Below are 25,665 nucleotides of genomic sequence, written 5' to 3'. Positions count from 1 at the left end.
CATTCCGCATACTTTAAATTGCTAATAAAGCACGAGTCTACTAACTAGACACGCTAACGTACTGATGTACGAGCTGCTCAAGACTTGTGTTTATTTTGTGTCTAGATTGCGCATTTAAATCTGTATAATTAATTAGCCGAAACCATTAGCGTACTTTGTCTACCTTAACGATAGTCGACAGTTTTGATAATGAAATATCAAGGCCAAGATTTCTTAACGTCGATCTTTATTAGACGGCATAACGTTAATGTATTCGCCTATATATTATAAATTACCTTTTAAATTGATATAGCGGTAGTTGTTTAAATATGTATAGCGCTGTATTGAGGAGTTAACCCAACCCCTAATTTGATAATGACAGTCGTCTGTTGTTTAAATTTTAAGTTCGGGGACATTTTGATTAGAACTTTGTGTTGATAGCGTTGTGTGGAAGACCTTGCTGGTTTCCTTTACTAATTCACGCCTGAAAAGAACACAGACTAAAACAGGCGGCTGGCAATCAAATAGACACCCCCGTTTTAAACGAATTTTTTATTCACAGGTGATTTAGGTTATGTTAAACAATAATGACACTGTTGTAACTTGACGAAAAAACCCAGTATCGGAATTTTAAGGTACGTCTTGGATTTGGTTATAAACAATTTATTGCAATGTGGCTCAAGTCTGGCTTCAAAACTGATCAAAATTTAAACAAGTTACAAAATAGAACAAGAAAATTAATTTTATGCGAAATCAAAACTCTGAAAATTATTTTTGTGTGGTTGGCTTAGGAATATGGGCAAGATCTGACCCCCAAAACGGTCAGAATTTAAAAATGTTACTAAATTAAACAAGAAAATTGCATTTATATAAAAAAATTCTTCAAAAATAAATTTTTGACGTAGTTGGCTCTACGCAATATATTACATGTATTTTACGACATTGACTGCACCTCTAATAACACAGCTGATTAGCTTAAACGAAGATGAAGGTAAATGTATTCCCAAGCGTGCCTAATGTATGTAATGTGGGCGGACATAATGTAGAAAAGAGACCACAAAACGATTTCAAATGAATGAAATACAATCGGGATTTGTGGCTTTTATGATAACCTGTAATAAACGGGCTTGCGCTCTAATTCTGGTTTAAAATCATTTCAAGGTCAAATTTAGCCAATTTTACGTAATTTTGTCATTTTTGAAGCTAGCAAAAACTTAGATATGGCATTTACGTGGTGGTTTTTAGGGTTTATTTTATATGCAACTTTTTGGAGCGTTTAACCCACCAGCCCACAAGTAATAAGAACTACACGCAAAACCCCAGAACAGTGTTTTTGTAAATTATCACTTGCTTTTTGAACTTTACTTTATGTAAATCGTGCACAAGTATAACGTACCTGCTTTCGTTGAACTTTTGTAACAACTAAACTTAAATTTTGTTTAACCCACTTGATATTTAGGGAGTACGAAATGTTAGTCATTTAAAATTTTGCATAAAAATAAGACTTTAAAAATATCACATTTTAAAAATATTTTAACAATCAATAAAAAGGGTTTGACAAATAATTCTACTCTTACATTTTGTAATTTATAAATTTTAAATTTTTTAGATAATTTTTTGAACTGCGGAGGTCATCAACACATCGTGATGAAGATTAGGTTTGACCTCGCGCTTCTCGCGGCCATTATGACGTCACTGGTTGCATCGCAAACATCTTCGGACAACAGAAAAGGTAATATTACCAACCAATCAAAATTAATTTGTTAATTAATTAAAAATGGTAGAATAGTTTAAATTTTTTTTTAATATTAAATAAATAAAAAGCTTAATTAATTTGACCCCGCTTCACCCCCTCAGAAGATCACAGGCGGAAACAAAAAGGCGACGAAGGTGACGTGTATGACGTCATAATATCACTTTTGTGAGTGGTCACGTGACACAAATCACGGCATGCGCGTGATGACGTAATTATTTTGATTTTTCCTCTTTTTAAACAAAAAAATTGATTTCGTGACGTACATGGTTGCATGTGGGGTGCGTCGCAGCATGACGTCATCATTTGATTATTACGTAACAAAGAGTTGCTCGTTAGACAACAAAACGATTGTAGTGTGAAGTTAATTTCGTGAATTTTTGGAATTTAATAGTTTTTTGCATCTCCAAATTTTTGGGTAATTTAAATAATCCGAAGTATTTTCATTTTAACATTCTTGTTGGCATGGTGACAAAGAAAAACTTAAATCTTGTCATAAATTCGAAAATTCAAGTTTTTCTTGACAAGATTTGGAGTTTTTATTGAGTTAATTAGTTCATCGACTAGTAATATTCTTTTCTCTTTAATCGAATCGAAACATGGTGTGATGTGTGTATTTCTAAATCCAATCATTTATTTAACTTTTAAAATCACATTTTTAGTGATTTTTGAATGATTTTGTAGTTGAGTAGACTTTTTTAGAAAGGATCAGATTGTTGTATTTTTGATTTAGATTTTCTTGTACTTTATCTAAATGCTAAAGTATCGGTTAAATGTATTACTACATATAACCCTGTCACACTTTTTGTTATATTTTGGAAATGCTTTTTTTTAAATTTTATTTTTTTTTGTCTTTGTCTACTAGGTATACTAAAGTTAAAAAAATCTGAAAAATGATAAATTAGCGGTTTAGAAATTATTTAGGTACATACCCTATAAAATTCTATGTTATTATTTTGATGGGACGTTGCTTTGAATACCTCTAATTTTATCTCTAAAATCACAGTTTTAGAGGGATTAACATAAGGTATAATACACGAGAGGCTCATGCCTTTATAAGGGGAACTTGGCAATTGCGGTCTGGTTAGATCGTGTTTTATGCTTACCAGGAATGTAAGAATAATTTACAAATGTCACGTTATAAAAGATTACACGTTTTCTGAAAATTTTTGAAAAAAAAACGAAATTTTTTTGCACAAAGATATTTAATATAACTCTTACATAAATTGTTTCTCCACAAATCCCTTAAGTTCGTAGACAGCTAATGTGACGTCACAGACTTAGAATCTAACCATCAGATTTCTGTGGCTAACCAGCACCACGCACTTCATCAATGGGTCGCCAACGCACAACAAACAACTGATTGTTTTTTATACGAAAACTTTAGAGTTTTTTGTTTGGTTTTTAACTTTAGGCGAAGATTTCATGTTTTATTTAAATTTTTAATATAAAAAGGGTTTATTTTAAACCTAAACTGCAGAAATTCTGTGATAACTTGAGCTCAATATAAAACACAAAAAAATCACCCAAAAAAACGATTTTATGTAAAAGACTTTTTGGTAAGGTTTTGCACACATATTCAAGCAAGCGTTTATTCTACAAACAATACCAAACAAAGGGGCATGTTTGTTACATAAACAATGCCATTTCCTGTACCCTAAGTGGCCACTTCTCCTTAAAAATTTTAATTGTAGTATGACGTCACAATTAACTAATTGTCTTACCGTGCAGGTTGTAGAACGGTGAACTACGATCTTGTGTTTGTGTTGGATGGATCAAGTAGCGTCGGAAACGATGGCTTCGCGACGGTGCGAAAGTAAGTAAATAGTTTTTAAGGTGGGGTATATAATTTATATTTTCTTAATTTTTAGGGGGTTCGTAATTTTTTTAGCCTTTTTGAGAGGGTATAAGAAGAAATTTAATAAAAACTTTATATTATTATGCGAATGGGCATAAGTTTCTTTTCTTTAGTTTTTATGATTGCTATTAAATATTTAAAAAAATCTGATTGGTGGCTTACATAAAAAATTACAAAATTACAATTGTTTTATTTATTTTTTTTAAACAAATTTTTAATTATGTGACGTCATCGGCACGTGCTTTATTTGTTGTGCCCGAATTCCTAAAATATATTCTTGAGTGAATCATGTTTAAAAATACATCGAGTGTGTTAAAGAAAATCCATTTTAGGAAAGAGACTTTGCTTGTTTTTGGTGTTTTTGTAATGTGATAACTACAGGTTATAACAAACTGTCAGCTCGTCAAAACTTAAAGGAAATGATGATGTTTAGGGCTAAATATTTGACAATTTTTGACATAAATATCAAGTTAATAATATTGATTTTATTTATCTAAAACCTTACACCATTGAAATATATACATGTTTAAATTCAAAAGGATAATAAAATAATAATAATACATACAGTTTTTAGTAAAGATTATATTAGATTGTATTAGTTTTTTCTTTATATTTTAACTTAATTTTTATATTTTACATGTAGTCAAAACATAAAACCGCTTTAACGAAGGTTTTGCCCTTATGGCATTGAAGCGCCCTTACTTTAAGGTTAACAGGGTTTTAAACCTATAACTTAACCAATTTCAACGATTTTGAAGTGATCTTATAAGCTCCAATTACACCTCGCAGACTTAACATTTTCGGTTAGGGTCACAGGTCATTACCACAAGTTCACGTGATATTTCTCACGATGTAAACTCGAGTGATAAAGTTACGGCAAAAACGTTTTTATTGTGAAACCTGATTTTTTGCGTTAAGTTAGAATTAGAAAATTTAAACAAAAAGTTACTTGCATTTATTCGCTTAAAAGGGGAGGTTGTGACATTGTCTTAAAAAAATAGGAATATAATTAATTTGATCTGGTCAAGTTTTAAAAGATGGTTTAATTTTTAAATACATTCAACGTAAGAACAATTATACAAAATATATCAGAAGACATATTAATAAAAATAAATTTTTCAACCATATTAAAAGGTTTATGTGGTTAAATTCAATCTAATATTTTAACAGTTTACCAACACATGTTTTTAACACTAACACCTTTATATTTATACATTGCCAATCAAACATGACAAATTCCTAACGTTTTTGATACGGGGTCTTATAAAGGACAAATATGTAAAATTCAATACAAAAGGGTCATAGTTACATTGTATATATAAATATGGATATTTATTTTGGTATAAAATACCGGTCAATTCCAAAATAAACACTGCTGTTTCTTATACATAGTTTTAACTCATATCATTTATTAATGTCTGTTTATTAACATTTTAAGTCATTTGTATCTATAACGCATTAGAACGGCGCCACCTTGATATACTCAATATTAAATTGATTTATTATTAAACATTAATTTGTTAAAAGGACTGTAACTACAAGTGTTTAGATTTTATTCATTTATAATTGGACAATCTAATTGATATTCCTATGATTTATACCAATACATTTATTTTGGTTATAGTATTCTAGCACAAGAATATTAGTGATTTTGCATAAAAATAGTTTGACTCTTTTGTTACATGACTAAAATATGCCATAGCTTTTACCAGGGTCTTAAAAGGTTAAATATTTGATTACAAAATAAATGCTTGGTTTTCTTGGGTCACGAAATACTTGTGTTTATCTCTATACATTGTATATTGGTGTGATGAGGTTGGTGGTTGTTTGCTTAGTACACAGTTTTCGAGACTTCAATTAAAACGTTAACGATATGTGTTAAACGAATCAACAACAAGCTTAACTTGTACGAAATTTTGCTTAAAAATATAACCAAATATTTTAAATATTTTTAAAATATAAAAGACAAACAAGCTTTGGTCTTTAACTTTATTCCAAAAACTATATTTTATGTCAAAAAACAATGCCTGATAGGTTTTTTATAGTATTTAAATATTAGAGAAGCAAGCGTTTTTTTGTATGATTTTGGATAACTTGTTGTTTTAAATTAGTAAATAAATATTTGATAATTATACTCAGATATAAAATAATACTTGATTGTATACCAATAAGGTTTAAAAGTTGTTTAAAAAATCTATTATATTCAAATACTTTCTAAAGTATAATAGTCAATTTATAAACAAAATTATCAAATTTCTAGATGGGTTGCTGATCTTGTGACGTCATTCGACATTGGACTACATCAAACCCATGTTGGGGTCGTGATCTATTCAGACGAACCAAAGCTAGAGATTGCGTTAAATGATCACACGAACAAAGATGACTTGGTTAAAGCTGTCATGAATATTACATATTTAACAGGTAAAATTTCAAACAAATATTCCGTTCGTGAAATTGTTTTCATTTTCGATTGGTTTTTGTTTTATTGGGGAAGGGTCTGCTATTAGGAAGGTTTAAGTTATCCATATACGATGGACTCAAGGTCAAATGGTATGTCATTAGTGCGGCTCGAACTAGAAACCTTTCGGCTTGTAGTCCAATGCCCTGACCGGTATACCTTATTACCAGATTGACTGAATAAAATTGCTTTATGTGGGCAAAAAGTATATAGCTCAATCATGCACTTTCTTTAATATAAAATGGCCTTTGTTTCGTTCTGATATTTGATCTGATTTCAAAAAGTTAATTTGTTGTTGTTATAACGGTATCTTGTAATATTTTTAAGATAGCAAGGCACCGTGAAATTCTATTTATTGTATACTTTTGATATCCGACTAAAATTAAGTCTTACTGTCACGAAAGTATTTTTTTAATGAATGTACTTGTTTAAGTTTTAAAGTTTTTTTTTAATATTTTGTATTTTTGTCAAAAAAGATAAAAAAATAAAAATGACCCTAAAATATTAAATTTTCATAAAGTCAAAATTTTAACATGTTATTATTACTTTTGGCACACGAAATTAAACTGGTGGAATTAAAAGTTGATAAAAAAAGTGTAAATTAATCAACAGAATATAAATATTTGAATCGTTCCTTAAATTGTAGATTTAAGATTATGTCAAAAATTGAAGTGATAACCAATTAGAAAGATCACTATTCAATGTAACCCATATTTCTTTAAGTTTTATAAATATTTCCCAGCTGTGCAACACTGCATATTTTAACTGTATTTGTTTATGCTTAAACTATGCGATTAGTGTTTTTAATTTTCACACACACGTTAATGTTTAAAACATAAACACTTGCAAAGCTTGTAACAAGGTTAAATTTTGGGCCTAAAAGTCCTTAGGCTGTGGTTATATTTTGTATACCGATTTAAATTCATGCTTAACTTGACAAACCGAGTAATATGATATAGGATTATTGGTGTAACAACATCTAATATGACATACTGATCAATATGAATTTTGTTTTCTTTTTTTTCGTGATAAAATTGAATAAATCCCTTTTTTAATTTTAATTATGGTTTTTAATTTTTAAATTTATTCCTTTTTAATACTGTTTGGTTAACATTAAATTGTAGTTTATAAATTTAAAATAGTCTATGTTTTATATTTAAAATGTATATTACTTGCACAAAATTACAATTGCTATCTTAAAAATACGATTTTGATACTAATTTCTATTAAATTTACTTAATATTTCGTTATTTAAAATACTTTGTTTTTAAAGGTAACACTCGTACTGGCAAGGCCATTCGTTTCATGGACACCCATTCCTTTAACCCAATGTATGGTGCAAGGGATATAGAGTTAGGATATACAAGGTTAGCTATCATCTTAACTGACGGGAGAGCTCAGGATAATGTTTTCCTGCCCTCAATGGCGGCACAAGATGATGGAATACAATTATATGCAGTCGGGGTAAGCTTAAGTTTTTTATAATTTAAGTTAAACTGTTTTTTTTGTGCTGTATGGAAAAGTTATACAAAATATTTGGTACTTATCAAATTAATATTATATGAATTGCACAAATTTTAAATGGTTAGAGTTTGTAATGGGTTAGGGTTTCATTTATTTTATTCATTCGATTCAGTACAGTTTTAAGGTGCCCCAAAATTTTAGGTCCTTTTGCCATAGTGAATTCTATATTAAAATAACGCAATATTTATTAGTAAAGGCATTATTTGTTGCCATTTAAAACTTTAATTTCGTTTCAACTTTTCCCAGGATATCTCGTATTTTCAAATTTGTTAACTTTTAATGTGGTGAACTTTTTTATGTTAAATTTAACTATTTAAGTAACTGGATGATATAACGGCAGAAACCTAACTATTAGGACTTAACGTCAAGGTCATAATAGCTACCTTCAAGCATTAACGTAATACACCATTACATCACGACCTATAATAAACCATATATTGACGTCATATTAATAAAAGAACCGCATCAATTGTGGTACCAGAGCGTCACAGGGTCTACCACATTGTGGTTATTACACTTATCCAGGGGTTATAATGACGTCATAATGTCTACGAGTGTTTTGATTTTTAACAGTAAATGTATATGATATAAAGTTGATAACTGTCTGTTGGTTAATTTTTTATCACTGAAAATAAATAAGCCTTTATATAACATATTGCCTTTTTTAATAAAATATTAAAAATCTAATACTTACAATGTTGAATTTTTATGTCAAACCTATTATATAATTGAATAAGGCGCTGGTGGTTTTTAACTTGTGTGAGCCAAAAACAACTGGCTGTTTAAAAATTTATTATATATTTTTGTGTTAAATTTGTTACCGAAATTTTATATTTTTATGTTAAACTTAATATATAACTAGTGCTTAATTTGGCCAACTTAAAAACCAATCGACTCCTTAAATATTGGCAATGTAGTCAATAAAAATATTAAATTGCCAAATCCAGCCTAAGACTAGGTTGGAGTAATAAAATTTGAAGTCGTTTTTCCTACATCGAGGATAAATAAAAAAATATTTTTTTCTAGGTCTCAGATGCAGCTGTGGTGGAGGAACTAAAAGAAATTGCATCCAACCCGGACTCACGTCACGTATTCCAGGTAGACGACTTCGAAGCCATCGAGAGGATCAGAGAGTCGCTCCGAGAGATCATTTGCGTCGGTAAGCTACTGTTACGTAATAACGACGTCACAATAGAAAAAGAGCTTTATAGTTAGATTTTAATATAAATAAGCAAAAGCTCTAAATTTAGCCGAATAATATTATTTTAATAACTGAATTTATTGAAAAATGTTGAACCTATTAAATTGGTTGTTATTATTGCGTAGGTTACTCTTTAGCTTTATATAATATCTCTGTAAACATTGGCTGTTTATTAGTTTCAGGTATTAAGATTTATTCTATAGATCAAGGAAAGTAAAATAGTAATCCCACAGATTATTAAAACGGCTTAAATCGGTTATTAACCCTTTCATCTTATTATGTTGGATATTTGGCGTACGTTGTTTAGAATACAACCGACAACAAATTGAAAATTTTATTATTTTTGGCGCTAAAAACGTAATTTTAAAATATCAACAACGTTTTTAAAACATCTAAATAGAAACCGTTTATTTAAAAATATTTTGTATAAAAAATTTCAAGTTAATGTATTAATATACCGTGTTTTGTAAATATTTATAATTAAAAATAAATATTTGATTTTAAAACAAAGCTTTGAGCCAAACTTTCAACTTTCTTTCCATATTAACCTAAAGTGATGGGTTTTGTACTCTTATTAGGGAAAGGGTGTTCAGTTATGACGTGTTTGAGCTATCTTTAAACCCTCCCGGGCTTAAGGGCAAATAAGGGGGCATTGGTTCGGCTTGAACCCGAAACCTTTCGGTAGTAGATAGACAGCATGACCGCTTAACCACACTGTTAGATTTAGATTTAATTAAAAATATTTATTTTTTTACAGACGCGATTTGTCCGGTAATCGGCCCGGATGAAAATGGACCAAAAGGTGGCGCTAATGTACCAGGCAAGCTTAATGCACGTGCACTAATTTTTCGCTCATTAATTCATGTTTTATCGCGTTGTTAATGACGTCACAGTCCTTTTACGGGGTGATGTGAAGTCATAATGGAAATAAAGTCACGTGGCTGGTTTAGAGTCATGTGACGTCATATATTTAAAGGTGACGTTGCAATTTTTGATTGTGATAGTATTGACGTCACCAATCATGTAAAACCATTTCATTTGGTTTGACTAAAAATGGTTTGTGTGGTCAAAACACCATTTATTCAGTTTAAAAACCATTTTATTGCCAACCAGTTAACCATATTAGTCATAAAACAAAACTGGTTTGGAAAATCACCAAAATTAATTTTTAAATATTTCATAATTAAAATTTAAATAAGTTTTTTTAATGTTTTTTTTAATTTAAATTAATTTTTTAAATATTTTAATGTTTCCTTTAATTTAATTCCTAATTTAAACCTAATTTTATTTAATATCAATTTCGTCAATTTTTAAATCTCGGAAATTAGTGGAATTGATTGTAGTTAAGTAGAATGCATGGCAAAACTTTAGTAGATTTTGCTTCCAAATTGATTTAAGCATGTTAGATGACGTATGTGATGACGTCACAATCAGTGAAAGTTGGATTTAAGAGTGAGTACGTTAGAGAAGGGTAAGTGGTTTATTTTAATTCACAACGATTTAAGAAACTGATTATTTAAAATAATTTTTTACAAATTATTTAAAATAATTTTTTTTTTATCGAAAATTGAATTTTAATTTAAAAACTGCATTTTTATTACTGTAAATCGTTTACTATTATTGATAACTTTAAGATAAATTTATTAATTTTATTAATTTTTTTAAATATATTTTCACGACAAAAAATAAGAAAAATTAAAATGAAAAAATTATTTTCAAAATCGTTGTGATAATTGATTTATTTTAACCCAAATCGTACCAAGCACTAACTTTCTCCAATCTTTAAAATCTATCCATAACAAATGAAATCAGCCTGCCAGCATGCATGCACTAATCATTTCATAGAATTCTAGCATTAAAAAAATCGACAAAAAATTAACATTTTGTGTGTGTTTTTTAGGTTTTGATCTAATATCAGCGTTTAAGCTGGACACAGCACCCCCTAATACAGTAGAGACTGTGTTGGGTTCGGCGTATGGAAAGAAAGCATATAGATTGACTGACAGTCCTTCTGTGGCTACCAGGTATTTAAAATGCTTTAGAATTTTGAGTAAAAGATATTTTAACAAGTTTTAAAATATTATTTAATAGTTTTTTTTTATTGTTAAACTTAAATTTTTTTTAATCTTAAAATCAGTATTTTACACCTAATCTGTTATAAAATACAGTAAATAATCTAACATTAGTGATAAAAAGATTACTAACTATATATGTGTTCTATCGCTTACTAACATTATCAATAATATTTTTTGTTCCAGTGATTTATTCAGCAAGGGTTTGCCAGGTCAATATGGGTTGGTGGCAACGTTTAGGTTGAACGAAAAATCATCGAAAAAACCTTGGAGTTTAATAAGAATTGTTAGCTCTGCTAATAAGGATCAACTTGATGTCAGACTTAACCAAAGAAAGGTAACGGAAACTGGCGTTTTTAGCACTTTTTTATTTAGGAAAAACTCTATATTTTACTGTGGCACAAAGTGGTACTTTTTTAAGTGTTTTTGTTAGTTTAATCGTTTTGATTTTTATTACATATTTTTGATTTTATTTATGATTTTTATTACATATTTTAATCGTTTTGATTTTTATTACATGTATATTTATTTATTCTCGATGTGGGAAGGTCGACTTAACGATTTAAACATAGAGTAACATTAGTTACTCTGACTCAGTCTTAAGTTGACTTTAGCAGTTTGGGATACTATAGTTTATTAATGCCCGGTAATTATTCTGCTGATTAAGTACTAGCTCAGCAGGAGTTTATTTTGTTTATTGCGCGTTATTTAATGACACTACAGCATGCAAGCAGTAGGAATCAAACCTAGGACCCCAACTTGTGAAGCCAAGTGTTCTGACTACTACACCGCACTGCCGGTCACTGAACGGCCTAAACTTAAAATTTGTTATTCTGACTAAGTCATGATATATAAGTTAATATAGGTAAATATATTTTTAGTATAAATTTAAGTTTTTATTATTTAAAATTTTTGTTTCAGGGAATATTTGAGTTTCTGGCTTTAGGATTAGATGGGAAACCTACGACAACAAGATTTCGAACTAGAAAATATCCACAAATTCGAACCTTATTTGACCAAAAATTTCACAAAGTTATTCTACATATAAACAGGTTTAAATAATTAAGTTATAAAATCCTTTTTAAAGTTATAATAGTGTAATGTATATGTCTAATTTGCACTTTATAAACAAATCTGCCGAGCCAATATTACCTAATCAGCAGTTTAACTATTTTTGATACATTTTTTGTACAACATCTATGTGGTCATTTTTAAATTGAAAGACGTAATATCCAATTCTTATGACGTCATATTTATATTTGTAGAGGTTCAGTGACGTTGTTTATTGACTGTGACAAAGTGGGAACTCGTAGAATGAGACAAAAAGCTTCAGATATAGATATTGGTGGCCATACTTTTCTGGGAAGAACAAAACGGAATGCCCCGTCGGAGGTTAGCTCTGAGTTAATTATGTTACTAACACTAATTTGTATAATTTACGTAAATATTTACCATTTAAACTATATTACAATACCAAAAATATTATGTTTTCTAGTTTGAGATTCAGTCGATTAAGGTTTATTGTGAGATTGAATCTGCTGATGAAGCAGAAATGGGATGTTGTGAATTGCCTGGAAAACAAGCTTTAGAGGTGGATTTATTTTTGAATTTATTACATAAAAATTATAGTTCTGTAAGTTGGGAGTTAAAGATCGACTTGTAATTTTGGCTATATTAAATTTATCAAATTGTCTTTGTTTTTGTCTTTAACTTGCAATTTAAGACTTATTTAAATGTATACGCTATATTTAAAAAAATTTTAAATTGCATCTGTTAAAACTATATAATTAATATTTAGTGTCCACCTGTTTATGGACATAACGAATATGTTGAACCAACAACACCAGAACCTACAACAACACCAGAACCAACAACAACACCAGAGCCCACGACTACAACCACTACAACAACACCAGAGCCCACGACTACAACCACTACAACAACAGAACCACCAACCACCACTACAGAATTAACCACAACAGAAGAGTAAATATAATTTTTACGTTATTGGTCATTACTTCAAATAACCCTTTTAAAAAAACTAGAAAATCTTTTTAATTTTAAAAGCTTAAGTTTTTATTGTTTGTTTAAGGGTAAATAGTACTCAGGCTATAAACCCGATGTAACGACAAGTTTAAAACACTATCCTAATAAAAAAAACCTATATTTATCAATCAAATCTTGTTTTTGTTTTAAGGGTAACTACACCACCATGGGGTGAAGTACCTGATGACGTAAGTTGTTATTAATTCGTATGACTTATTTAAACTAGTTACATAGATTTTATTAATTTATAAGTGTAATAGTTTATTATTCATTTTTCCATTTTATATTATAATTTTTACTAGGTCTTTAAGATTTTAATTTTTTATTAATATTTTTTAAGGACGAACCTGATGAGTTAAAGGGCGGCGAAGAGACCACGACTCCGTTCTGGAAAAATAAAGAGTATACCCGACCTGAAGTACCAGATATACATAGACCTGAGGTGATTGCTGTAGTAGAAGAAGGACCAGATATATCGTGTGAATGTCCTGCAGGCCCACCTGGTGAAAAGGTATTTTGGTTATTTTTTTTTAAGGAATCTTAGTTGTCTTAAATTCTGTTGTTTTAAAATTATACATTGATGAGGAAGTTAATTAGTGTTTTAAATAACTGTATTAATTATTTTGTCATATTTTTTTATTACTTATTATTCAACATTTAAGTGTTTTAAATAGCTTAAAAGTTGAATATCAATAAATAAAAAAATATGACCGGTAGCTAAGCGGTCATGTCATCAAATTACGAGTCGAAAAGTTTTGGGTTTGAGCCGCACCAAAGTCACACTATTTGCCCTTGACCCCGGCGTTTACGGATGGTTTAACCACGTCCCAGCTCTACACTCTTCCCGATAAAATATGTAAAACTCATTACCTTAATGTGGTACGAAAAAAATGTTGCATTATAAAATTAAGAATGATTTTATATCTCTAAACTTTTTTTTCAGGGAGATCGTGGTGAAATGGGATTTAATGGAACTCATGGGAGGGATGGAATAGATGGAATAATCGGACCTGCAGGCCAAGTGGGAGGTAAAGGTGACAAGGGGGATACAGGATCACCTGGAGGACCCCCTGGTGGGAAAGGAGAATCCGGAAATGACGTAAGATTTTTTTAATGCAAAATTTATGTTTTAAGTTTAAACTATTTGTTAATTTGGCTTTTTTTAAATAGTAAAAATGTTCTAGTTGTTGATTCTATAGGATAAATAAGATATTTGCTTACTATTTTATGTGTTAAGTAAAATTTATAATTTCTGAATAATGTTTCTGCATTAAAAATCGCTTTTAGATTTAAAGTAGTATATAAATATATAAATAAATAAATAATTTTTTCAACAAACTAATTTTATTTAAATGTAATAAATTAAAATTGTCGTTTTTATTTTACAGGGTGTACCAGGCGCTAATGGAGCACCAGGAGAGCAAGTAAATATGTTTTTTAAATTTGGGTTTAATTTGTTGGTAGTTTTATGTAACCTATACTCACTTAACTAATTATTGGTTTACGAAATTAAAGGTAAATAACATTCTTGTTAATCATGACTAATTAATTTATAGGGAGAGAAAGGAGAGATTGGAATAGAAGGAAAAAGAGGGAAAAAGGTAAAATATTTAAATTTTAAACGAATTTGTCACTTTAGTTTTTTTTAAATGTCGAAAACAATTCGTTATATCAACCTGCTGTTTATATTACGTATGGCAACGAATTTATCGTTTTTTTATATATGATAAAAGTCCGTGCAGGCTTAAACGATTACTTGCTCCTTAATTTAGTTGACATTAACAAATAGATGGTTACAGTTGACCCAGAAAAGTGTTAAACCCTTTTTTAACCCACGAACACGCTTTCAAAATAATACCAACCCTTTGTTTACCTTTCCCATATGCTTAACTAGTGGTGAAACGTGAAAGAGTTAGCGCTAATAGAAATTATGGCGTTACTATAAACAACTGAAATAGATGAAAGTTTTTGGTTTTAGTTTATCAACGGTTAATGCGATGTTTTTCGTGTTTGTTGTTAGTGGTACACCTTTCTAACCTTAAATATTTATATTTGGGAGTTTAAACTAATGCACGTTTAGTGTACTATACTTATATGGAATTAGGTCCCTAAAAAAACACAAAAAAATTTAATTATTTTATTTTTGATTTGAAATATTTTTGTTGTTTGTTTTTTTTGTCAAGTTGTTGTTTCAGGTATGGACAAATTAAATTCAAAAATAAAATACCGAGAGATGTTTTCTAATAAACATGTTTTCGCTAAATTTTCAACATTTTTTATCCACTAATCATCGAACTATTTTTATAAACTTAAGTCGTGCGAAAGACTTAACCCTTTCACGTCATTTAATCTTGTCTGGATATTGTTTATATGGTGTTTCATTTTACGTCGTCGGTATGAGGTTTCCTTTATAATATACAAATAAATAGACGAACTCGATTGTACACAAATTAAATTTTAACATTGATTTTTATTTTAACCTTAAACTGAGTTTACAAAGTGTTATTTATAAGTAAAAGTTGTTTGCCATAGAATTTGTTTACACAATTGACAATTGACTGATAAAAAAAAACAACTTAATCTTAATACCTGATCAAAAAACAAATTGTTATTACATTATGGTTTACCAACATCTATGTTATTGGCAAACGTTATATTACTGTAAACTGTAAATAGTCAAATTACACAACAAAAATATTGTTAACGTAAAGCTTTTAACACAGTCCCACTAAGTTATAGTATAATTTTGTAATTATATTTTCAGGGTGACCAAGGACAGTCAGGACTCCCCGGTCTTGTGGGAGCCCGAGGGGAACCGGGTGCACCGGGGAGTGACGGAATACCTGGAGTCGACGGTAGCGACGGGGAGCCTGTAAGTTTACGTTTATAATATTTTAAAATTAACATTTTATCAAGGAATTTTAATTGCCCGGTAATTACTCTGCCGATCGATTTTTAGCTTTGTAGAGGTTTATATTGTTTATAGCGCCTTACTCCAGGGTACTACAGCAATAAAAGCAGATGGGATCAAACCCAGGACGTCCTGTAGTGAAGCCAAGTGTACTGACCACTACATCACACTGTCGGTATTAAGAGTTGTAGAGATATTATAAAAGCTCTTTGTAAATATGGGCATAGGATGTTTGGTTAATTAGGGTATAAATATAAATATTATTTTTGTATCAGGGAGTTCCTGGTGATGTTGGACAAAGAGGAGAATCTGGTGAAAAGGTAAATTTATTTTAATTCAATAAAAAATGGATTTTTAATGGTTTTGCATTTTTTGTTCACATATTTCATTTGCCTTTTATTTCATGTTTAATTATTAATTTTGTTGTTTAGTGAGACTATTTTATAAAATGTTGTTATTATCTTAAGGGTGAACGGGGTGAATTAGGTACCCAAGGTCCCCCCGGACTAAATGGAGCTCCAGGACCCAGGGGCGAACCTGGGGATGACGGAAGAAGGGGACCGATCGGGTTCACGGTAATTTAAAATAATTTCATAGTAAAAAAATTCTTGTTTTTTTTAATAAAAATAACAAATAAGTATTAAAAATTAACTTAACTTGAAAATTTAAGGGTGATCGGGGTCCAATTGGTCCCCCTGGAGAAGTGGGTCCGGTGTCTGATGTACAAGGTCCACAAGGTCCCATCGTAAGTTTTTTGGTTTTGGTTACTTTGTAAAATTTAAAAAAAATTCGTAAGAAAAATAGCGTTAGGTTTCTTTTTATATTTATATGTCGCTTTCTACCTTTTAACCCTAACCAAAAAAAAGTTACTTTTGTTCGACCTTTAAAAAAATGGCGTTGATTTTAAAGTTTGGTAAGTTCTAACATTTTAATGTCTATGTTATTAATGGCACCTATTTAAATAAAATTTATTTTAACAACCAAATGAGGTTTAAAAATAAATTCATTATTGTTTTACTTTAAAATTTTAAAATTAAGAAAAATATAAATTTGATTTCAGGGTCTTCCGGGCACGGACGGTACCCCGGGTACCGACGGTGAAAAGGGCGGAGATGGGAGCAAGGGTGAGATAGGGGAGCAAGGATTAAAGGGTAAATCCGGGGAGGACGGGGCAAAAGGTGAGGCGGGGGCGAAAGGTGATACCGGAAAGTCAGGGCTTGATGGAGCAGATGGGATCCCTGGCGAACCGGGAGTTCCGGGTGATACCGGCAGCACGGTAATTTATTTTAACAATTTATTTTCAGTTATTATTTTTGTTTGATTGTAGTAAATAATACAGCTATGAACTATAAACTGTACAAAACACTTTAAACTTGCGTACAAAAATGTTATTTGTTTTTTTATATTGGGTAAGGTTAAAGAAATATGTTTAAGTAACTACGCGTTATAGTATTCTTATATGAGTTTTAGGTTATCTTTTATGGCTCCCATGGTATGATGTGCATTAAAAAGTAGAATCCAATAATATTTAGTGTATGGAAATTTATTAAATATTAAATTTTGTTTAGGGTGAAGATGGTTTAGATGGGGAGGATGGAAAAGACGGGACAGATGGAATTGATGTAAGTGTATAATTAGTTAATTTACTTAAGCCTTCATAGATCCAATACGCGAGCAATCAATACACATTTTAACATAGGAAAAAAAGCTTATTAATATTTAAAAAATTAAGTTCAAATAATTTGATTTACAAATTTAAAACAAAATTGTAAATTTACTTTTGTTTCAGGGAGTTCCGGGTAGTAATGGCGGACCAGGTCCACGAGGCTTGACCGGAGCTCCGGGACCTCTAGGACCAAGGGGACCGAGAGGGGAAGACGGCGACAGGGGGGCAACGGTAACAATTTTATTTTTTAAATTTAGTTTGGGTAAGTGTACGAAAATTCTATTTTATTTAAATATATTAAAAGAATAATTTTACACGACCTAATAACGTTAATCATTTGATCCAAGGGTTTACAAGGAGGCCCTGGGCTTGATGGTAGGGATGGGAACCAAGGTACACCTGGAGATAGGGGTGAAAGGGGAATACCTGGAGATCCAGGCTCAAAGGTTAGTACCGTTACATGTAGAAAACAAAAATTTAACGTGAACTATTATGCACCACAACTGGTCATTTTTTTAAAAAATACTAATATTTTGACCTAAGAAAGTTATCATAATCATAAAGTTGTAAAAATTAAAACTTTTTTTACATCAAGGGTGAACCTGGACAAGTTGGTTTAAGAGGAGAAACCGGAAAAACTGGAGAAAAGGTAATGTATGTTTCTTAATCATTTTTCTTAGGTTTTTATTCACTTTATACTTGTTTTTAATGATCGATCTAACCGAAATTTAAAAAATATAAGTTTATGTTTTAATTTGCAGGGAGAAAGTGGATCGCCAGGCAAACCTGGGGTAACAGAAACAATCATCAAAGTAAGAACTATATTTTAATATTTATAACAACTTATTTTAAAGCGTATGCTTTTTAGTAAACGAATTCTTTAAAGAAACTTAATGACTAGCCTAGTAAGCACACGGTAACTTAGTTATGTACTAAAGGTATATGGGAACGATATTTAATTTTTTTTATTTAAATCAACTTGATATTACTTTATTTTTTTTATAGCATGAATATGAAGAATCCCCCGCCCCCCTGCTGGGCAAAGAAGGTGGCAAGGGTGAAACTGGAGACGCGGGAAAACAAGGGGTAGAGGGCGCTAAAGGGCAAAAAGGAGAAGAGGGTTTGATTGGTTTAAAAGGGAGCGAAGGAGAAAAGGTAAAATTACAACAAATTGAAATAAATGTATCTAAGACGGTTGTGTATATAAGATTAACAAGTAGTTTCACCAGCATAACTTTCAGCGCCTAATTAAGTCTAGATTATTTGGTTTAAACCCGGCCAGTCTTCAATTTCATTTATATTAATTTAAGTTTTTAGATAAACATGTTTAATGTATATAAAAGCGATTTGAACAACAATAAATTTTTATTCCTTTTTTTAATGTTTTTTTAGGGTGAAATTGGTGAGCGTGGAATTATTGGCCCGCCCGGAGAACGGGGATTGGAGGTAAAAAAACTTACGTGCATTTAACCTTAGTTTTTCCATTTACTTCGTTGTTTTTTTTTAATTTTTGGTTTGACTTTTAAGGGTGAACGCGGGTTGCGGGGCCAACTAGGTCCGCGGGGAGAAGAGGGTGCCAAAGGTGACTCTGGGGACAAAGGGGAGATCGGAGATTCAGGAGAAAAAGGTGACCAAGGAGACCAGGGTGTAACCGGGAACCAAGGACCGACCGGAAGTCCTGGTGCCCAGGTAAAAACTTAAATTTTTTGGTCTTTAAAATTTCCTATTTTTATTTTCAAATAAATCCTAACTAATGTCTAAATTAAACACAAACCGTTTGTCAAGTTTTTTCACCACGTGTTTTTATATACATAGGGACTTCCTGGAACTCCGGGTACACCTGGTAGTGACGGGCCCATAGGAGCTCCGGGAACAAGAGGTGATAGTGGACCGCCCGGACCTCAGGGTATAGAGGTAATATAATAAAAAAAATTAGTCGGTAAATTTTCCTACAAAAACCTTTTTGTTTTAATCTTTAAAAAATAGATTCACTATTGTGTATTATCAGTTTTAAAGACCCTTTGTTTGTAGGGAATTCGTGGGCTACAGGGCTCCGACGGCCTCTCCGGAACCCCAGGAAGGGACGGGCAAAGTATTACCGGATCCCGGGGTCCTATGGGTCTCCAAGGTGACACGGGGCCGAGGGTAAGTGTATAGAAAAATTTTGTTTTTTTAAAATTGTAAAACTCGAAAATTTTTGGGCGCTTGCATTTTTTAAAAATTTTTGGTAAGTTTTTGAAATTTTAAGTTTTGTTTTTGTATTTTGAATTAAATGAATGAACTTGTTTGTTGTTACAGGGTTTATCTGGTAGAGATGGCAAACCTGGTGCGCCTGGAAAGCCAGGAGAACCAGTAAGTATACTATTACATAAAATACTGTATATAAAACATGGTTGTATAGGACAAACTATAGCAAAATACATATACTTTTAACATATAATAACAGAGATTTCTAATGATTAAATATAAGTTACTATATTATAGGGAAGAGTAGTACATGCTGAACCACTGGAAGCAGTAAGTACTAATTTAATTATTTTATATTATTTATGTTCTGTTAAAGTTTTAACTGAATTATAAGGTTAATTCTTAAACTTAAATTGTTCGAATGTTGTTTTAGGAACCTTGTCAGGAATGTCCGCCAGGTCCAGAAGGTCAACGTGGTGTTCCGGGAACTCCTGTAAGTTAAATCATTATTTTTAAAAATTTTTCGGTAATTTTGTATACTGGTCATGACAGAAAGCTACGACCCAATGGTTTCGGGTTAGAGCCGTATTACTACGCTGTTCGTCCTTAAAGCCTGGCGCTTAGGGTAACTTTAAACACGTTTCAAAGCTCAAACTTTTTATTAAAAATATAAAAAATCTTTTACTTCAAGATGATTACAAAAAAATATTCTAAGTTGTGTTTTGTGACCAATAAATTTTTTTTTCAATGTTTCTAGGGTGATGATGGTAGACCTGGGCCTCCTGGTCGTCAGGGTTCTGCTGGTGAAAAGGTAAAATTAATTTAATTTTTAATGTTTTGTAAGTAAAAGTAATGGGTGAAATAAATTAACATATTTAGAATAAAATCGCATTCCACAATGCAAAATAGTTTAATTTTATATTTAATGTAAATCAAAGTTTACCTTTTATACCCTCTAAAAAAATTAAAAAGGGTTAAAAAATTTTACGTTGGAATTTATGTAGGGTGAGACAGGGAGTCAGGGTGAACGTGGACTAGATGGAAATGATGGAAAGAAGGGGGATATTGGGTTTACCGGGGTTACTGGAAGAAAGGGACAGCCCGGTGATACGGTAAAATATTTTTTATTGGCTTTTTTTTTTATTTGCTCAGTTCGCTTAGAATTATTAATTAAAGTTTTTTTTGTAAATAATTAAGTGTTACCATAACTATTGTATTCATTATGGTTTAAAGATTTTGTCATTGTGTTTTAAATTATGATTTAAATTTGTATATTTAAACAGGGGGGTCGTGGATTGCCTGGTTTAACTGGACCAATGGGACCTACTGGAAGCAAGGTATGTTTTTCATTATATTAGGATGGTTTTTTTGCCAAGCATAAATTATCAAAAAAAAAGACTTTAAAATAAATACTAGAAATAAGTATACAGTACAACCTTTTAGATATCACCAAAATATTAACACAGTAAAATATATATGTTTATAATTGTTTATATTTAATTTAGGGTACACCAGGTGATGATGGGATACCTGGGTCAAAAGGTGAAGATGGGAAAGGTGGGAAAGATGGAGGGAAAGGAGAAAGGGGAATAAAAGGAGAGAGAGGCATCCCGGTTTGTTGCTTTATTTTAATATTTATAATCCATAACTCTAAACATTTATCTTTGAATTAAATATAATATTTTAACCCCACTTACAGGGTTTGTCGGGTAGAGAAGGACCCCAAGGAGCTGAAGGTTTAGACGGAAATGATGGGGCTCGGGGTCAACCTGGAGCGCCTGGACCGCCCGGTGAAAAAGGTCAAGGGGTAAGGCTTTGTTGTTACAAAATTTTATTTTATTCACCTTTTTGATAAAATCTATTAATTTTTATTAAATTATTTGAAATTACAGGGCACCCCTGGTGTAAACGGTAGAGATGGAGATATAGGACCTCGGGTAAAAACATTTTAGTTTATAATTTAAAAAAATAATGAGTCATTTTTAAAACTTTCCTAAAATGAAATTCCTTTAAATAATTATGACGTCATAATAATAACTGTTACACAGGGAGGCCTTGGACTACCAGGATTTCCTGGTCTAGCAGGTGAGAGGGGATTCCCAGGATTAAGGGGCCAATCTGGATCTAAAGGATTGGACGGGCGACCCGGAGTACCGGTAAGCTTTGAAACTTAACTTGAAAATTTGACGAAATTTTTTTTTTGATTGTTTTTAACTTTTATCTTAGGGTGGCAGAGGACCTCCCGGACCCTCTGGAGAAGATGGGTCACCAGGAGGAAGCGGAGCAAAAGGGGAAAGCGGAAATCCTGGTAGTGATGGGACTCCTGGAAGACCCGGACCTCCTGGAGAACGGGTAAGAAACTTCTGGAATAAAAAATGAATAAAAACGTATTTACATATATTTTTATTTAAGGGAGATGAGGGAATAAGAGGGTTAATTGGAGAACCTGGGGACAAAGGCGACGCCGGGAAAAACGGAGCCAAAGGCGCCCGTGGCGAATCTGGATCGCCCGGTCCCATTGGTCCCGAAGGAGAACCAGGACCCAAGGGAAGTCGTGGCGGACGCGGGTACCAGGGGATTCCGGGTGTGACCGGAATGAAAGGCCGAGACGGAAGACCGGGTTCGAATGGGAAGCCGGGAAAAAGCGGGAAACGAGGGGAGCGGGGTCTTCCTGGAGATTCAGTATCGGAGGATGATATAAAGAGGATCACGGAGAAAATTGTGGACAATGTTTTAGCGAAAAGAATTCCTCAGATTATTGATCAGTTAAGAGATGAAGTTATGGGAACGATCGAAATGCCGGTAAGTTGAAATCAAAATGTAAATTTATCTTAATTGAAACACAAATTATTATCTACTATCTTAAATGTCGAAATCTAGACCCAATGGCCTAATCAAAGGGTAACATTAGTGGCACCAAAATATAGTTTGAACCTTTTAAGATGGATTAAAATTCAATAAAATTTTATTAATTGTGCTTAGTAATATCAATACAATACATAACTGCAATATTGCCCATATTTTAAACCTTTATTGTAATATTTATTAAAAATCTTTGTAATTCCACAAACAGAAAGCAATTACTGGTACTCCCGGTCCGCCCGGAGCTCGTGGTTATTCCGGCGCCGCTGGTCGACCTGGACGCGATGGCAATCCTGGCTCGAATGGTGCTTCGGGACTCACAGGACCCGGTGGCCCACCTGGCGAACCCGGAAGACCCGGAGTTAATGGTGCCAAGGGAAGCCGAGGTCAAACCGGGGTCGGCAGTAGAGGCGCTAGAGGAAAACAAGGCATACAAGGTAATCTAGAATTCTAAATATTTTTAATCCACAAGATGATGACAAAGAGTCCAAAATAATTTTTTTTTTAATTTGGATTTTAGGGAGCCAAGGACCTGCTGGGGTAGGTCGACCCGGTCCACCAGGCCCAGTTGGTCCCCTAGGACCTACCGGTTCAAACGGTCCTGCGGGTCCACCAGGTCATGGTGGGTCAAAGGGCACTTGTGATTTGTCCCAGTGTTATCAGGCGGCTGAACGCGCAGCTTTAAATATGATTCCACAACCCGCCACTAACTTTAAAGGCCCTCCCCCTAGATAAAATATTTTCATCTCCCTTTTTTTGCTTTTTTTATTATCGTTATTCAGCATAAATGATATCGTCTTTTCGCTGCTCTACGGTGCTTAAAGGGTGAGTGCACTCCAAGTGTGTATTTATTTGTCACTTTTTATTTTGCTTTTATCCAATTTTCGCCATTTTTTGACGTAAGGGTTACTCTTGAATGGTAAAAATTGTTTTACCTATATTTTATGTTGTTTATTTTCGCAATTTTCCTACTTTTATTGAAAAAACAAATGACAAACGCTCAAATAAAAACAAAAAGTATTTTTATTTTGCATTAAAAAAACAAGAAACATAAAAACAAGATATTGCACTCAGTTAAAATACAAAAAAAACAATAAAATTTATCGGTTTATCACAAATCTTCTTTCAGTAAACCACAATAGGCCTGAAAAGAAAACAGCAGAGCCTAGAGTTCCAGCAATTATATATACAGTAGGTCGATGTACTTGTGTTCTCATACATTTATACCCTCCCCAAATAGGTTTACATGTACAGTTAAACATACCTGGGCCGTCGTTATTACATTGGGAATATTCTGGACAAGTATCTAAAAAAAAAATCGTTGCAAAATTTAAAAAAACTGTTTTGAATTATTTTGTGTTTTTTATAATAGGTTGCTTACTAATAACATTGCAGTTAATTGACAAAAGCTTAACTTTTATATATTTATCTCTAATCTAACTTTATTAACAGTTTATTTATGTACTTACAGTTGTAGTTTGAAAGCAATGAGCAAGTATCAGTTTGGTTGAAGCAAATTGTAAAGTTTTTATGAACTTCAGTTTTGTTCCAAGTTTTCCAAGTTGAGTTAAACCAGCTCCAGTTGCCAGGACAACCAACAGTGTTTGGAATGCTCCTAGAAAAGTAAATTTAAAAAGTTTTGTATTGCTAAGATCAGACATAGAATTATACTTAGGTTATGCATTTTTTTATACAGGTTAAATTTAGTAAATTTTATTTCTAGAATATTAGCTTTTTAACAGATTTTAGATAACAATTTATGAAAATTGAGCTAGATAGTTACGATTTTCGAGTATAAGTTTTTTTTTGTTAATTAAAGTTAAGTTACTGCTAAGTCAAATAGGTACAAGCCCAAAATCAATATAAAAATACGAATGGACTTACAAAACTTTTAACTTGTGAAGCCCTTTAAAAGTATCTTCTTCAAATTGGATATGTGGATTAAATGTCACATTTCTAAATAAAATCAAAATAGCTTAGAAAAAGTATAAAGCTAATTATAACTGTACAAATTTAAAACATCAATTATTACATAAAAAAATATAATTTGCAGGATGAAAAACAAAGAATTCTGTTTTACGAAATCTGCACTCAAGTAATTAAATGCAGGAAGTTTACAGGTATTAAGCAACCATAAAATGTAAGTCGTATTTTATTATGCTAGAAGTAGACTTACAGTTTAACAATATATGGAGCTTTAGTTGTAAGAAGGTTGCCCAGTGAGGTGACATTACAATGTGATAGATCAACTCTTTAACAAAATATAAAAACTATTTTTAACAGAGTCTCAATAGCATGCAAATAAGCATAACACAATATAGTGATAAACTAAAACTTATATAATGGTTTTTGGAAGTATATATTTAGTCACTAGTAGCTTAAATTAAAAGAACAAGGGCGAACTAAATATGTGAATTCAAAATAGTCAGCGTTTTTTAGCCACAGTTTTATTACTAGCTCTTGTAATTTAAGAAATAGTTATCTAGCTATCAAAATTTTAGTAAGGTTACGATAAAAAAAACAGTCAAAAACAAAACTGAAAATACCCAAAAATATTCTGATCATCTGTGAGATTTATACAACATCTTCCCTTCATCATCAAACCCTTTTCAACAATACATTCCTTCTCCATTGAACTATTGGTGGGTGTTGGGGTTGAACAGGATTGTAAGGCACATAAATCTAAGTCATCCTACAGAAAAGGTAAGTTAAAAATATATAGTGTATGAGTATCATAATCGACATAAATTTAATTGATATTTTTAGGTTTCATACGACAGTTAGTACCATAATTCCCCTTATAATATAAAAAATTGCAGAAAATTGGTAAAGCAATAAGGTAATACAGTTATTTTACTCGTTTACACACATAAAACTAAGAGGCACCATACTTACATATATAAGCCCACTTTTATTCTGATAGCAAAATGCCCCGGACATTATAAGGATAAAACCAAACCATTTTATAACTTGCATTTTAAAAATATAACAAATAAAATCTATACTACATCTGCAAAGCAAAAATATATAAAATGTAAACTGTAGACAGTTTAACTTATATATAAATACCAGTACAGTCATACTAAAGCAGGACCTACATAATACAATGGGTCAATTAATGTATATTCAGCAAATAAAGAATTTTGCT

General features: G+C 31.5%; 2 protein-coding genes across 5 annotated transcripts; one reads left to right on the top strand and one right to left on the bottom strand.

Annotated features, from left to right (window-relative positions):
* Positions 1–539: 539 nt before the first annotated feature.
* On the top strand, positions 540–23,543 carry LOC145750493 (uncharacterized). 4 transcript variants are annotated; one of them, XM_082566542.1, is made up of 48 exons: positions 540–614; positions 1,589–1,711; positions 1,837–1,869; positions 3,464–3,548; positions 5,851–6,011; positions 7,322–7,512; positions 8,599–8,731; positions 9,531–9,575; positions 10,674–10,797; positions 11,032–11,182; positions 11,767–11,897; positions 12,111–12,237; positions 12,341–12,436; positions 12,644–12,831; positions 13,043–13,079; positions 13,232–13,402; positions 13,835–13,990; positions 14,280–14,315; positions 14,448–14,492; positions 15,656–15,763; positions 16,078–16,122; positions 16,270–16,377; positions 16,473–16,547; positions 16,863–17,078; positions 17,371–17,424; positions 17,592–17,699; positions 17,816–17,914; positions 18,064–18,117; positions 18,230–18,280; positions 18,474–18,623; positions 18,861–18,914; positions 18,996–19,157; positions 19,284–19,382; positions 19,500–19,613; positions 19,767–19,820; positions 19,953–19,985; positions 20,089–20,148; positions 20,413–20,466; positions 20,660–20,767; positions 20,939–20,992; positions 21,161–21,268; positions 21,355–21,462; positions 21,548–21,592; positions 21,704–21,811; positions 21,882–22,007; positions 22,068–22,457; positions 22,729–22,954; positions 23,038–23,543. In XM_082566542.1, the coding sequence occupies exons 2-48, from the start codon at positions 1,627–1,629 to the stop codon at positions 23,250–23,252; spliced, it is 5,181 nt and encodes a 1,726-aa protein (XP_082422668.1). In that variant the 5' UTR covers positions 540–614; positions 1,589–1,626; the 3' UTR covers positions 23,253–23,543. The 4 variants fall into 4 exon arrangements, with proteins under 4 accessions (XP_082422668.1, XP_082422667.1, XP_082422669.1 ...); XM_082566541.1 differs by having other exon boundaries at positions 9,531–9,593; XM_082566543.1 differs by having other exon boundaries at positions 7,322–7,522; positions 8,612–8,731; positions 9,531–9,593.
* Positions 23,529–25,598, bottom strand: LOC145750498 (all-trans retinoic acid-induced differentiation factor-like). The gene is made up of 6 exons (XM_082566548.1): positions 25,413–25,598; positions 25,064–25,209; positions 24,694–24,768; positions 24,402–24,473; positions 23,987–24,132; positions 23,529–23,823 (listed from the first exon to the last, which is right to left on the bottom strand). The coding sequence occupies exons 1-6, from the start codon at positions 25,596–25,598 to the stop codon at positions 23,618–23,620; spliced, it is 831 nt and encodes a 276-aa protein (XP_082422674.1). The 3' UTR covers positions 23,529–23,617.
* Between the last annotated feature and the right edge of the window lie 67 nt (positions 25,599–25,665).

The sequence above is a fragment of the Corella eumyota genome, chromosome 4 (genome assembly GCF_963082875.1).
Source record: "Corella eumyota chromosome 4, kaCorEumy4.1, whole genome shotgun sequence".
In the NCBI taxonomy this organism is placed as follows: Eukaryota; Metazoa; Chordata; class Ascidiacea; order Phlebobranchia; family Corellidae; genus Corella; species Corella eumyota.
The sequence above is the reverse complement of the archived record's forward strand: the minus strand, read 5'-3'. Positions and strand labels throughout refer to the sequence as shown.